We start from the raw sequence: 15,819 nt of genomic DNA, 5'->3' as shown, positions 1-15,819 counted from the left end.
CTGGGAACGTCCGGCAGAATCCCCTGTCAGATTAAGTTTCAACTCCCACTTCCGGCAGAACTTCGCCCAAGTTCCGGGGGAAGGCGGGGGACATCGAGTCCGAGTGGGCCATGTATCGTGCCTCCGTTGTCGAGGCGGCTGAAGCTCCTTGCCTCCGCCACCCTACTTCGGATAAGCGCTAGATAATGGATGGCTGAAGATTTGATGGTGACTGGAGTTGGTAGCTGCCGCAGGCGACCATTAAGTGATTCCAGCTTGGGCTCGCTGTGCTCCAAAAAGTGCCCGTGGAAAAATCATCCTCCCTTCAAGAGGCTCCAAACATTTCGGAAGACTTTGCTTCACTGGTAATTCCTGTAAAAGTTGGACAGGAAAATAACAGACTCCTTCTACAAGGGACGGTAAGTCAGTTAAACGTTCTAAATTCCACCTACAAAGAGCTCAAACTGAAACATACAAAGATCAAAAACTATATCTTGAAGTTCAACATTTTTGCGTTATTCTTGTGTAGAACGGTCTTGGCAACCTAAGTTTTAGGTATCGGTCCAAACTTTTTTTTTTTTTAACAAAACATTTGCTAATTTCATGCGTCGCATGTGTAGAGATGGTGCATGGATGTAATATGCGTTTTACCATTTTGTTCATGTCTCGCTGCTAATTTACTGATAGATCTCCGCCACTCATACACTGATAAGTCTGACTCAGCAGCCTTGCGGGTGCACGTCACTCATTCAGACACATTTAACGCATTTGGCTGTCCATTCGCGTAATTGACACGCCGTGCAAAATTGTGCATTTGTACACATCCGAACATCCGTTTGTCCGGTCACACTCGTTATGTCATTGTCGCCTGTCCATTTGCACACTAAACACCCATCTGATCTTTTATTTTTGTCCATTCACACACAGGCACGGAAACAGGAAGTAGGCGTGTGAACACTGAACAATCCTTCTTTATTTCTTCATGTTTCAATATTTCTGTCAGGGTTTGATATATTTTTTTTTTGTTTGTTTGTTGGAACTTAAAATGTTGGACACATTTAGAAAAGACGCATCTGCATAGAGTTGTCATCTTAAAGATCCATGGAGGGAGGCGGGACGGGGGGGGGGGGCAGGGGGGCGAGAGAGCGACTGGTTGGGGGGCTCGGGGAGGGGGGGTTATACTGGCACGTCACACCAACGGAAACAAAACAGCCAACAGCAGCACGAGGGAGGGACTGGGGGCAGGGCAGGGGAGCTGTTGCCAATCAAGGGATGGGGTCTTAAGTGTTTTGGGAGGGCGGGACAGATGGCTTTTACGTTACACTACGCACACACAAACACACACTAAAAGAAACACACAAGTTGCATTTCCCGTCAAAGTTGGACGAGCGGAGCGGAAGTCCCGCTGTCTGTCCTCTTTAGTGCCGAGCCTTGACGCCGCCAAAATAATATTGCACTTTGTCCAGGTCGGCCTGCCTGTGGGGGGGCCGAAGGGGCGGATGGGGAGGTGCCCCGGGGCGAGGTGGCCCGACGAGGCGGATAACTAGCGCGGGCGAGGCCCCGAGCCGGACGGTCGTCCTTCTTTCGAATTCGAGAGACAAAGTCGCCAAAACGGAGGAAGCACTTTGGGCCGAGGAGCCGCTGGGCGCTTTGGGACGCCAAGAAGACGGCTAAAGAGGACGCAGACCCTCCCCCGGGACGCCAAGGTGGCAGCCTGGCGGCTAAAGAGGACCGGACGCTCCGGCGCGCCGTCAACTTTGTCTGGAATTTTCTAGATAAACATGCAGGTCATCTTTTTTGTGGTTATTTACAATAATTACACATTCTCGTCTCCATGGCGATCAGAACAACAACAACGACAACAACAAAGTCAAAGTCCTTCTCGTGACTCCTCCCACTAATACAAATGAATACTGACTTGGAGGGGGCGGAGCACAAAGATGTGGGCGGAGCGTCAGAGCGATGGCGAACATCACGTTGTCACGGCGACCGGACCAGGAGGAGTTTTGGTTTGGGGAATGCTTTCAAGGAAGACAGAGAGCGTCGTCACCGTCGTCGTCGGGACTACAAACATGGAGGACGCCGCCGCGCTAAATTGTCGGCATGCTAACGGCTAACGGCAGGCCGGTCTTTGGAGCGCTCGCTCACACCTTTTCACACCTTTGTTTTCGTCATAGCGGGAAAAAGCGAGCGTCGTCGTCGTTGTTGTGCTTCCTGTCGCTCCACCGGCGCGGGTAGAGGAGGGTGTGGGGGGAGGAGGGGGGTGGCTGAGGGGGAAGGGCACCACGGGAAATGTGAAAAGAAGCCGGCTGACGTGCTAACGTGCTAACAAAGACAGAGCCGATGAGCGGTAAAGTGCGCAACATGGCGGCAGGTCGGGATACAAAAAAACATCACCATGCAAAACTCCACAATGCTTTGCATGCTTTTTTTTCATTGTTACTATTTCTTTCCTTTTTTTTAACTTATATTTTCGCCTTTTGGAGGAGCGGTGACATTGGAGGCTAGGTGGGGGGGGACGGTCTGGGGGGGGGGGGGGGTATCGGAGATATCCTCATCCACGCTGTCATCTCTCCAAAAATACAAAGGACAACACTGAGGCTGTGTTTTCAGAATTGTTCGCTTATTCCCAACTACTCCCCTGTCGGGATTTTTGTAGAGCGGAGCTAGATAGTTCCTAAAATGTCCACTGAAAATCCCATTGTAGTCATTCAGGAGTAGGGAATGAGTGAATGAATCTGAACACATTTGTTGCGTCATCATGCATCATTCACTCTTTCCCGACTCCCACATCACTAAATGGAGATTTTTATATCGAGGACCGAGATCAGGGCTCTCAAACTTGCAGTCCACGGAATGATATTTTTCGGCCCCCTTCGTGACATGTTAGTGTGGCCCCCACGCCAATCACTTGTGTGCTAGCATAACTCAGGCTCACGACAGCGTTCGGGGGCAAACGTAATTCTGAAGTGACACCAAGTGGAAGGACAGGATATCCTGTCACCTGGTCCCGGTCATGCCTTTTTTCAAAAAAGGGGGACGACAACAGCCAATTTCAAGAAAAACAGCAGACGCGCCGTTTTTTTTTTTTTGCTGAGCACAGAGGAACCCCGTAATGTCTTGAATGCACAGAAGAAGTCGCAATACTCAAGAAATCCGAAATCAGGACTCAAGTCGACATGCTGAGAGGATGCAAAGTAGCCGGGGGGGGCGGGGGGGGGGATGAGCGAGAGACGAGCGGCTCGCCAGTCTTGTTCACGTTCTGAACTGTTATTAATTATTAAGATTGAGAAGAATGGATTTGTTGTACTTTTTGGGGAATACTTGAAGTTCTTTTTTGTGGAATGCTTCATATGGCCCAGACACACCCAGACTGGATCTCCAGCAGCCCCCCACATCAATTCAGTTTGAGACCCCTGACCTAGATAATTCCGAAGATGAAAATGCCTCTTGAATGAGTGAATGCTTCCAAACACAGTAAAATATGTTCAGAATCATTCACCCATTCCTGACTCCCAAATCACGATATACCTGTACTGTGCGCAATTTTATATCGGGGACCTAGATAGTTCCTAAAATGTCCACTTTGTAGTGATCGGGGAGTCGGGAATCATTGATCGAGCACTCGGACACGTCTTCTCCTTCCTTCGTGCCGCCATGTTTGCGTTTGTCGTGGGACGATGATGGCGGCGCACACAAACGCGTCCAAAACGTCCCGGCGTGTCCAACTTGACCGACGGCTGTGGAAAAGGAGCGACTTGATTGGCTGACAGGGGGAAAGCGAGCGAACGAGGAGGCGCGGCCGACACGTTTGGTTTCCACACAACAACGGTAAAACTTTGGTGCGCGCGCAAAAGTCGATTTTGGTTTTGGGAAAGAAAAAGAAAAACACGCTACAAACGCTTTGTTTTGTTTCGCTTGCCACAACACGTCACGCAGCTAAAAGCGCTAAAGACTACACAACACGCAGTAATTGAACAAAGCCGCTGGCCCCCACTTCCTGTTAGCGTCCGAGCCGCCGCGCTCCGTGCTAGCATAGCTCGCGATGCCAATGCTGATGCAACGTTCGCAACGAGTGCGCGATCGCTAGCTGACGTTATTGCTTGAACGCCGAATGCCGTTTGTGGCGTTATGGTGCTTCTTAGCCCTGCTAATGGCGGCAGGCTGGCCTTAGCGTCACAGAACCACAACAATTAGACATGCGCTACGCTAACAAAGCTAATGGTGCCGAGCTTGAATGTTGTGAATTCAAAGACATTACATCGTTTGAAATGAGTAAGGAAAAAAAAACAAAAACAACGAGGCCGTAAATGATTATTTCCTTAAAAGGAAGTTAACTGTGTTTTCCTATTGTTGTACTATGTGGCAAAGTAACCTTAAAGTGTGGGTTCACTTTTGTTCACGCTACTAAATAAGCTACTGAAGAAGGATGCGAGCTTCCTGCTGCGAAACATCTTAAGATGTGGGGGGTTTTTTTCCCTCCACTGTCTGGAATCATTTATGAAGTAACTAAAGCTAAGATAAAGCTAAGGCTAAGGGAGAGCAAAGCTAGCACGCAGGGCAACTTTGTCGATGACCACAAATGCACTCGGCCAGAAGGCGGCGACAAAGACGGCTCGGGCGATGTCGACAGGAAGTGACGTCAACAGAAAGTGACGGGAGGCGGTCATGTAAAAGGAGCACCAAGCGCCACAAAATATGGCTACAAAACTTAGGTGGGCGGGGCTGCGGTCAGGTGGCGGGGCCGGCCACGCTTGTAATCTAAACTGCATAGATTGACCAGCCCGCACCTGACTCCGCCCCACCTGAGGCCCCTCCCTCCTCCCCACCCTTTGCTTGGTGTGTTGCCGTGGAAACTTGCCACCTTCAAATGACCCCCGCGGCCCCCCCTTGACATAAACATCGGATTTCGTTCCAATCAATCGTGTGAAAGTTGACTGACATGAGCACTGAGGGCTGGTCTCAGAATCAAGAAGGACCCGCGGGACGCTTTGGCTGTGTTGGGAATCCGTAACTCATTCCTTACTCCGTAATATCGGGATTTAAATATCGTGGACCTAGATAGTTCCTAAAATGTCCACTACAAATCCATTTGTTGTGATTCGGATGTAGGGAATGATTCCCGATGATCTATATATAGCTACGCCATAACGAGATCGTCACCTTCCATAATAAATTACGAGCAAATAAATAAATAGAGTAACATTCTATTCTTTTAAACTGATTATTTTATCAAATGAATTGCTCTTCTTATATTGACAATAGTTTCCTGCCACAATTTATATATATATATATATATATATATATCTGTTTTTGAACATAACTTTATACTGTATTGCAGATGCCAAAAGATGGCGGCAAAGGACTACTTTTGTCAAAATGAAGCTACTCAACTCACTTCAGCACCAAGATGCCAGCAGATGGCGTCAAAGCAATACTGTTACTCCTTTTGGCCTGCGTGGGAGTTTTTCTGTGAATATCGGAGGATAAGTTCTAACCCGGAAAAAAAAAAAAAAAATCTATAAATGCCAAACGGCGAATGTGCGGCTCGTGTAGATGCTAGCCTGCTTGCTACACAGTGCAGCGAATCGTTGGCCCCCAACTCACGCGAACGGACGCAATATAACGACAAGGGACGGATTCGGAACACAGCCATTGTGCGTGTTTGTCGGGGGGCGTGGTGGCAGATTGGCGGACTATTTGCGCGGGACGGCACCGGTGGACTTTCCCCGCCGGGCGACGCCCACCGTCGCTGTCGCCATCACCGTCCCGTCAAAAAAAGGAAAGCGACGCTCCAAAGAAGAAAGAAGCAAAGTAAAATGTGGGCGGCGTGCGAGCCGGTTTATGCGCTTTTCACGGACAGCGTGGTGCATTTGAGGGAGTTGCTTTTGGTGGGAATTTGGGACCTCGGCCCACCCCAAGTGTGTCCCGTTTGCTGATTGGTTATCTTCTTGCATTTGTGGTTCAAGTTTTTGGGCTTTTTCTTCTCTGGCTCCCGTCGGTCTGCCGCAGGCGGTCGTCACGGCGGCGACGGGCGTCGTCACGGCGGCGACGGGCGTCGTCACGGCGGCGACGGGCGTCGTCACGGCGGCGACGGGCGTCGTCACGGCGGCGACGGGCGTCGTCACGGCGGCGACGGGCGTCCCGGAAGCTCAGAAGCCCAAAGTCCCGCCGATGGTGGACGCCAGGACCACGCCCAGGATCACGCAGCAGATGATGATCATGATCTTTTTCTGAGGAAGGAAACGCAAGCATCACACATGAAACTACGCTAGGATCAAGTTGACGGGTGATGGGACAACGCTCATCTAAATCCTCAAACCCACGTTTCCAGCACCCCTGGATACACCCAACCAGGGAGGTTGTCCATATGTCATACGACAACTCCACCAAAATACTACTGCTCGTTAGTTCTGGTTCTTGCTGCGGTCGCCGGTTCGGATTTTAGTTTCATTTGTAGTTCTGAAATCGGGTTTCAGTTGGTGTAAGAATAATAATGTATATCATGGTTCATGTGTTAGGTTTTTATTATTAGTAATAAACGGCTTACATCCCCCGTGTTTTTATATAAGATAAAGCTAAACCTACGAAGCTAATAAAGCTAACAAGCCTAATCATGAAAAATCCAACACATGAGTCATGATAGACATTATTATTCTTACAGTTTGGGTTGTGATTTTTGCTCTCGCTCAGGCTGGAATTGTTTTGGCTGTGATTGAGGTTAGGATTAAGGGTTGCGGAGGTTCTTCCAGTTCCAGTTCTGACCCTAATTGCGTTGGTTTTAGTTGCGGTACCAGTTTCGATTGCGGTTTGGCTTACCTTGCGAGCTTGGCTCTGGTACTTGACGGCCTTCTTGGTGTCGGACACGGCTCGCTCCACGTAGTCGACGGAGTGCTCCACGTTGTACTCGATTCTGTCGATCATCTCGCCCTGACGATCGGCACGGCACAGGTGAGGGACGGGAGGCGGCGGGCGGTCGGGCGCCACGGGGGTGCGTTGGCGCACTGGCGTACCTGACTCTCCACCAGCATGGCCATGTCCACAAACATGTCGTGAAGCTCTCGGATGCTGTTCTCCAACTTGATGATCTCGGTGTGCCGGGTCTCGATCTCGTTCAGGGCTTGTTTGGTCATCTGGGAATCCATCTTGATCTGACAAGTCATCGACAGGTTGGGAACAGCTCATTCACAAGTCACTTGACGAGTCCACATCAAGTCATTGGCAAGTCTGCGACAAGTCAGTGACAGGTGCGGAACAAGTCATGACCGGTCTAGAACTGCTCGCTAGCGGGTGACCTTTGGCCCCAACGCCCTAACGAGCCATGGACGGCTCCCTGAGAAGTCGCTGGCGGATGACGTGACCCGGCCTTGGAGAGCTGCTAAGATGAAGGGGTGGGGTGGGGGGTGGCGGGCGGTAGCAACCCAAGTGTCCCCTTCAAATTAAAAGCTCGTGCGGCGGCATCACGTGACAGAGGCCGTGTTCACTTGATGTGTCAGCGCACCCGCCAGACGGCGGCCGTGTTGGCCGGCGGCCATGTTGGCTAGCTCAGGTGCGGTGCTTACATCATCGGTGAAGATGGCCAGCTTGCCACTCTCCAACATGTCTTCCAGCTCCTCGTTGGTGGTGGTCCTTCCGGCTACACGCGAGCGCACACGCACGCACGCACGCACGCACGCACGCACGCACACACACACACACACACACACACACACACACACGGACGCAGGAGTTAGCACGCGCTTGTGTTAGGTTGCCTGTTACCGTTTGTCGTGTGCGTGTGTGTGTGTGAGACGTGCCACATACTGATCTCCAGCTGCCTCTGGATGCGGTCCTTGCAGCGGTCTCGGTATTTGGACTGTGTGGTGTTGTACTCGGTCATCACCTCCACAAACTTGCGGGACAGCGTTGAGTGCTGCGGGGGGCGACAGCGGAAAAGAACGCGTCACATTTGCTACAATTGCTACGCGGGCCTCCGGTCGGTTTTCCCGCAACAACTCCGGCTGGTCTCAGCCCTGAGCAAGCCCTTTTGCACAAACTGAAGCCAAAGGTCTTCGAAGTCAAGCGCCACAGTCTTGTTGTCGTCCATTCGATGCGCCTGAGAAGGCCTTGCTGTGCCTGAACATCTTAGCGCTAGCTGGCGTAAGGTGCCTCACCTGCGTCTTGCGGATCCTGAGGTCCGCCGAGGATCTGTTGAGACCTTCTTCCTGCTCGATGCTCTGCTCGATCGCTGCGGGGAGACACGGGTCGGTGCTTTTATTGCGGGAGCCCAAAAGAGCGCCTCACTTCCCGGCCGGAGCTTACCTTTTAATTTTGAGCGAACCTTATTGGCGGTCTTCTTGATGTCGGCCGTCAGATCCTCCAACTCCTGTTTGGTTTCTGACGGTCATATGACAACAGGCTGCAGGTCACTTCCTATCGGCGCTCTCTCGTGTCGATTTTAGCCAACTAGCGTGTGGGTGTATATGATGATGATAAAGTCGCCACAGGAACCAGCTTTCCCGTCATGCATTGCCTCAAAGGTCGTTGCGGGGTGGGGGGGGGGCGTTCGAAAGTCATTGTTAGCGAGGGGGCGGGGTTTGGCCAGACAAACTCACGTGCGCTGAAGCGAGTGGACGCGCCGGACGCAGACGACTGGCGGGGTCGGCATGCAACATGCAAACGCAAACGTGGCTGACAGGAAGCAAGTGAGGGTTTGAGAAACAAGAAAGGGGGGGGAAAAAAATAAAAAATCAATCAACACTGATCACATGCGCGCGTCAAAGCGGACGTTGATGCGGAAACGCTGACATTGTGTGACAGCAACGACATCACGAAGCGTCCTCCAAAGCTATTTTTCATTTGACTCGTGAGTCAACTTTATAGTATCAAAATCCCCACGCAGTGACTCGGCAGCATTTGCGCCGGACGTCTGCCGAAGTCGACGATCCGTTAATGACATTTGATTTGGGCGGCAATGCTGGGCGTCGCCTGAGTTTGCGCAGGAACTGACGCTAATGCTAATGAACACCAAGTTGCGCGAACCCTTGAGCCTCATGCTAACGAAGATTAGCATTAGCTTACTTTCATCAGGGTTGGGCGCGGCCAAGATGGCGCTGTGCTGCTTCTTCACCTGCTCCACGTCCTCGGACAACTTCTCGATGCAGCCGCGTATCTCCTCCACCTGCGTGCGCGCGCACGCACACACACACACACACACGCATGGGAATGTGCATACATGCTTGAATGTGTGCGCGTGTGCATAATGCTTGTGTGTGTGTGCACGTGTCGATGTGCATTTGTGTCGTGTTTGTGACACGTATGTTACCTGCTCGAAGAACTCGTCCATGAAGTGGTCTCGATCCACCTGCACCACCTCCTCGTCATCGTCACTGTCCTTAGCCTGCGGTGCAACACGTGAAGGCACACAGCGTCGCGCCACGTCACACATTGTTAGCAAACACACAACAACGCACGCATTGCTCTACAAGACTACAAAATGCCACACAACCGCCCGCAACGCCGCGCAATGTTACACGGCGACACGCATGACAGAATGCGACACATTAGCAAACACACAATCGCACTCACACACACACACACATTACACAATTTGACACAATGTTAGCAAACAACATGGCAATCGTTACAACGTCATTGCTTTTAAATTTCCACCTTTAACAAAAACAAAGAAAGCGGAAAAACGAACCGTAAGCTAACGCTAATTCATGTCTGCCGGTCCGTGCCCGTGTTTTTACTTTTTACTTTTACTTGTTGTTTTTAAAGCGGAAGTCAACCCAAACATATTTTTTCAGGAATATGTTCCCAGCAGGCCCACTAGTTGAAACAGGGCGTTCTGATAAATATTGCGTTCATGGAATAAGAGTTAATCCACCCGTTGTTAGCCATCTGTGGGGGCGGCCATTTTGTCTTCTGTGGACTGAAAATGACATCACAACTGCTCACAACGACCAATCACGGCTCAGATTCAGAAAACAGGTCAGCCCTCATTGGTCGTTGTGAGCAGTGATGTCATTTTCAGTCGACAGAAGTGACAAAATGGCCGCCCCCACAGATGGCTAAAAACGGGTGGATTAACTCTTATTCCATGAACGCAATATTTATCTGAACGCCCTGTTTCAACTAGTGGGCCTGCTGGGAACATATTTTTGAAAAAAATATGTTTGGGTTGACTTCCGCTCTAGCTTGTCCACCTAAGTCAAAAAGGAAATGGTCATCTGCTGTCACGCACTATTTCCGCCGCATCCGATAAAAAGTAAATACGCACCCAGCTCACAACTGCTCACTGTAATATGACAATAATCCACAACGTAATAACCCAGTGCTACGTATTTTGTCCTTTGCAAGCTCATCAGTGAGTTGGGATGTTGACATATATCCTCCGCTAAAAAAAAAAAAAAAAAAAAAAAAAAAGTAATCAAAAGGCCCACGAAGCGATACCGGTCCGCAGACTGGTGATTGGGCACCGCTGCACGAAGCCACGCCCCCAGGGCAGGCAAACACGGCCAGCAAGTCTGGCCCACCTGATAAGCGCACGCACACACACACACACACAATGATGTGACGTGGAGGTCCAGAATACCCTTCACAATAAAAGCATCTGGAAGCAGATGCGCTCGGTGACAGTTACCATGGCAACTGTGTAAACTTCCTGCGCGCACACCCTCCTGCTCAACGCAGGCGCGACACAAAACCACACTTGGCACACAGGCACGCACACGCCGAGCAGTGCAAATAAATGTGACGTGGTGTGAGAAGCGAGTGGGGGAGGAGGTGGCGGTGGGGGGGGGGGGACGTGCAGTAGGGGTCAGAGAGTGAAAGTGGGGGAGGGGACGGATGGGAGGACGTGGGGGAGGGGAAGGAAGGAAGGAAGGCAGAATGCGAGGATGGAGTCAGCTGCATTTACAGGAGGCTGGGGAGGCACTGCTACAAAATGTCTGCTCCCCCTCATAAAAACACAACCTAACACATATTAAGACTCCTGGATTATTTGTTGTACTCATTTGGCTGTTTTATATAATCATAGCCTCATTTAGTAATTAGCTACTTGATTTATTGTAAATAACCCCACCAAAAAATCGTAGTAAATGTTCCACTTTTCCAAACACTTTTGGTGTTTATTCATTACCCCCCCCAAAATTGTATGTTTTAATTAATTATTTAGCACTGTGTGAGCTGTCACCTTCTGGTGGTGGACGTTGTTTGTGTGTGCCAATGATTTGAGGGCGCAGATGTCAAACTGGCAGCCCGGCGACGGAATCCGCCCCACGACATCATTTTACGTGGCCTGCCAAGGCGAAATATGCGCGTGGACATGATGCTTCGTGCAAATTAGCTTCACTTTTAACAACACTGAGACATGAGATATTGCTAGCGTTTTTTTGTTTTGTTTTACCAAGCCCCCCCTTAAAATACTTTGACAAATAGTTGAATCAACAATTAGCGATGAGTGTCTGATTTCAAAGCTAGTTATCATCAATTTGTTGTGTTTATGCGATCAAGTGTTAGCCACCCGCCGTTAGCAATGCTTTTTGGCCACCATCTTGAAAAACGGAACACTGGGAATGTAACATGATGACCTCTGACCTCTGGGGACGAAAATGTACACCCGCAAGGACATGCGCACGCGGGCTGGGGTTAGAGAGACACACACAAGTGCATGTTAGTGCGTGTTAGGTTTAGCCACACGCAAATAAGCCAAAGTGACTAACTACAAATGACTTGACTTAGCGGCCCTAAATAGTTCCAAAAATGTCCACTGAAATCCCTTGAGCGGTGATGATCGCGAACAGCAAACGCAGCGACTGCTCTTCCCTGCCCGACTCTTGCATCACCATACATGGATTTTCACATAGTAGAATATATAGTTGAATCCAAAACTGAAATGACTCATCGAATACGCCCTAATCACTAGATCACGTTTTCTATATTGTGCAATGTAGTCTAGATCTGAAACCATTAATCGAATCCTCACAAATCACTAATTAGACAAATTAGTCTAAGATTACTCGGAATGACGGTAACATCGATGCTAATGTCTGTTAGCCGGTGTGTGCGATGTTAGCTAGTGGACGTTTGTTATGACATGGTTTGCTTGAACATTTTGCTGTTGAAAGAAACAGTGTTGACACATTGCTCTTTTGTTTCTTGTGTCTGTTTTACAGTCATCTTCAACTGGGCCAACTGACCGATTAACAGCTTCGCACTTGGAATGAGAGAGAATCTTTTCCTCTCATTAAAGTGGCATTACAAGACAGCAAAGGTGTACGAACAAGTACCAAGGAACTCGAGATGGCTAAGTACGGTGTCAGGACGATACCGGCCCTATTTCAAGGTATTGGGTACTTATGAAGACTGCCGGTACACTGCCGCTGATACAGTACGTAAGGTAAATAAAATAAATCGGACATGGACTAAGTCCTCCTCACCAGTAGTGGGTGCTACACTGTGGCGTTTTGTCACGTCAGTGTCAGAAAGAAAGAAAAAAAAATGTCTCTTCATAATTATGTCATTGTGCTAATTGAAATTTTATGGATCAAAAATAACATTAATCGGTACTTGGTATCGGTGAGTACACAAGGGCGAATACATATTCTAGTGTTGCTGGAACAATGCTAGATGACTTGACAAATGATGAATTCAAGCGGTATGTGAAGGCGCGAGTGTGTTGCGCAGAAGGCGTTTTGAATCGGAGGCATTTGCTTTTGCCGTTGTGTGTGAATGCGTAAAATGCTGTCCAAATGCACAACTGGACTGGTCCCCACTTGAAGAAAACGTGGCAATCACACAGCACATACGCTGGCCTCCAAAATGATTGGCACCCTTGGCTCAGATGCAACCTTTAACTTCTAATGAAGCCACTTTTTTGTCAAAATATTTTAGCCCAAACTTAAAAAAAAAAAAAAAAAAAAAAGAGGAAGAGCCAACTTTGAATTCAAGTACATTTACTTAGCAGGTGAAAAAATCCCACACGAAGGAATGATTATTTGACGTCAAATCATGTGGCAGCCTCTGTAGCCCCCTCCACACATTTTCAATGGGGTTTAGGTCTGGGGACTGACATGGCATGTGGGAGGGGCTTGAGTCTGCGTCTGCTCAACTGCCCTCTATGGAATTCTCCTGAAGGCTTTGAACACGCCTCAACCACGACTGCCAATCATTGTGGAGGCCAGCGCAGCTCGGAAATAACGCCGTCGATTTTGCTGTCTGCGAAAACAACTGCCACATCCTGGCACTTCAACTCACGCAGCCCTCCGGTGTATTGCAACAACATCACGACGACCAAAGGCGCAAAAGCAACTGCCCACAGGCTTTTTGTGTTACTTTTCATGGCGTGAATGGAATTGGAGGCAAGGCGCTGTCAGAGCGTCATGCAGTTCACCTTCAGACGGGATCAATTTCACGTTCTGACCTGGAATGGGGGCATCGCCTTTGAATGGGAGCAATTGCTCATGCCTGATACCTCCCGGGCTGGATTCATTTACAATTTTTGCGCCATAATTTGGCGAGAAACCGGACGTCGGCAAACACGAAAATGATGCGGCCGGCCCCCTGCGCACCCGCCGCCTTCATTTGCACACCTGTGCCTCGCATGCATGCGCTGTGGATGGACAGATGGATAGGTGGATAGATAGAAGGCTGGACGCACAGATGGATGGATAGTTTATAGGTGCTGCAGCGTGTGCCCCCCCACACACACCGCCACCACCACCCCCCCTCCCCTCCATCCCCGCCCGCAGGAAGCATCAGCTGTTCAATGGTGGAAAGAAGGCAGCTTTGCGTGCGCGTGGCAGCTCCTAAAATGGGTGAGGCTGAAAGAATGAGACCTCCCCCAAGGCCACCGTGACCCACTGACGTGGCTTGGAAGGCCGCGGGGTGGGGGGTGGGGGTGTAGGGGGTTGCTATCGGAGGGGCGCTGGTTAAAAAAAAAAAAAAATGTCTGCATTCTCTTCTCCTCCAGCAGGTCATCGCGCGCGCGCACGAGGAGCCCATCGCTTTGGCCTCGTGCGCGCGCCCGAGGCCTCTGCGTCGAAGCCCGCGAAAAACGGCAAAATGTCACGGACGCGCCTCGCTCACGCACACGCCGGGGACTATCAATCACGTGACGGCGGCACGTCTTCATCCCGTTGCATGTACGCGCGCACGCACGCGCGCACGGAGGCCGCACGAGGAGGAAGAGAAAGGAGAGGGAGAAAATGCCAGCTTACGCTCCGCAGTTCCGCCGTACGATCCTTCATGGCTGCTCGACGACCACGTACGCGGCTGGTCCGGGGGCCGGGGGGGGGGTCTCGAAGATGAACAGTATTATACGGCTCGTCCGGGAGGGAGGGAGGGGGTGGTCTCTGTCGTCGTTTTCCCGCCGCAAAATTCCCCCTTTGAGATGTGTCGCTGATGAAGAGGATGGGGAGAGGAAGAGCGAGAGAGGCGTCTTGTTCTTTTTTGGCGGTCCCCCTCGTGTGGTTTGGAACGCAGCTGCCCCCCCGGCGGTCCTCTTCCTCCTCGTCCTCCTCTTCCTCGTCGGTGCGGTCACAGTGTGGGCCGCAACGCAGCAGCGGGACGAGCGAGTGGGGGAGGGGCGGCGAGGAGGAGGAGAGAGAGCGAGTAAGGGAGGAAGAAGAGAAAGTGGTACTGATGCTGCAGAAAAAGAGGGGGTGGGGCGAGGGATGCGGAGGGGAGGTGCCCACTGCGCACGCGCCCAAATGGAATGACAGCAACACCGCCCCCACGTGGCGGCAAGGGGAACTTTTCAGGTGTGTCCGCACATGCCGATGCCCACACTCTGCTGCCCTGGCTTACGAGTGGAAGTCGCTCCGATTTAGTCATGTCATAAATAGCCATTTAATGACACTTGCCAAAAAAACACCACAATTCTTCGTTGTGTTTTTAATGAGGTAAAACAACACACAGTTGTAAAAATACATAAGAAATCCAATAAAAAAAAACAAATGTCAAGTTGAAATGTCTAGGGAAGCACGTTGCTGCCACACCAGAAATAAACGATAAACGATAAATTTCAGGTTATACATGATGAATTTCACTTGATAGTGTGATAACTTTTATGTTTTAACGTGCTGAGTTGTCACGTCAAAAATTATGTTTGACTTGCACATTCAGTAAAACAAAACGAAGCAATCATTTCACTTTTGGTGTCAAAGCTACGTCTTCTGTAATTATATCATCAATAAGGCCACGTGTTTCAAGAGTTCAGATTTGAAAAGAAGGTACATATACCCACAACGGGACCCATCTGACCTGAACCAGAAAATATTGCTTTGTCAAGTGTCAAAGTTATCACATTGAAATGTGAAATTTATCACGCTATAATGTGGTACACATTTTTTTTCCTGGTGTGGCAGCAATACGCTTCTATACATGTCATTGTGTATAATGAGAGTATATATTTTTGGGATCACTGTGCTAAATATGTAAAATCATATCTGATATGTATATTGTTGCATATGTAGTGTTTTATATTATGGTTAGAAAAACAAAATAAAATGCTGTCGCGCATTGATCATGATCAACAATGATCTTGACAATAATATCATAGTACCTATGAACTTCAATTCAAAATAATTTCAACAATTGGGTTAATTTTATTAATAGATGTGAAACTTTTCCAACAGAATATAATGGGTAATAATAGTACGTCTTTTGACTCAGTGGTTTCAACAAAAGTTATTTTCAGAATATAGCACCAACGGAGAAGCAATAAAATCGCGTAAAGAAAAAGGACCTCTTGTCAATAAAGTTTTGGACAAACTGGAAAAAAGGCTGACGGTTGACGTCATGACGTCGCAGGTCCCAAAGTACCGTAAAGCACGTAGAAAAGGAGCAGGAATT

At 49.5% G+C, this 15,819-nt stretch overlaps 1 protein-coding gene across 1 annotated transcript; it reads right to left on the bottom strand.

The window, feature by feature from the left end:
• Positions 1-932: 932 nt before the first annotated feature.
• Positions 933-14,602, bottom strand: stx1b (syntaxin 1B). The gene is made up of 10 exons (XM_086056884.1): positions 14,184-14,602; positions 9,284-9,358; positions 9,040-9,139; positions 8,281-8,355; positions 8,133-8,206; positions 7,783-7,891; positions 7,542-7,615; positions 6,993-7,130; positions 6,799-6,909; positions 933-6,212 (listed from the first exon to the last, which is right to left on the bottom strand). Exons 1-10 carry the CDS (start codon positions 14,211-14,213, stop codon positions 6,132-6,134), a joined length of 867 nt encoding a protein of 288 aa, XP_085913010.1. The 5' UTR covers positions 14,214-14,602; the 3' UTR covers positions 933-6,131.
• Positions 14,603-15,819: the final 1,217 nt, after the last annotated feature.

The sequence above is a fragment of the Filicampus tigris genome, chromosome 16 (genome assembly GCF_054856515.1).
Source record: "Filicampus tigris isolate MCC_2025a chromosome 16, RoL_Ftig_1.0, whole genome shotgun sequence".
Taxonomy (NCBI): Eukaryota; Metazoa; Chordata; class Actinopteri; order Syngnathiformes; family Syngnathidae; genus Filicampus; species Filicampus tigris.
This window is presented reverse-complemented; position numbering and strand designations above follow the sequence as displayed.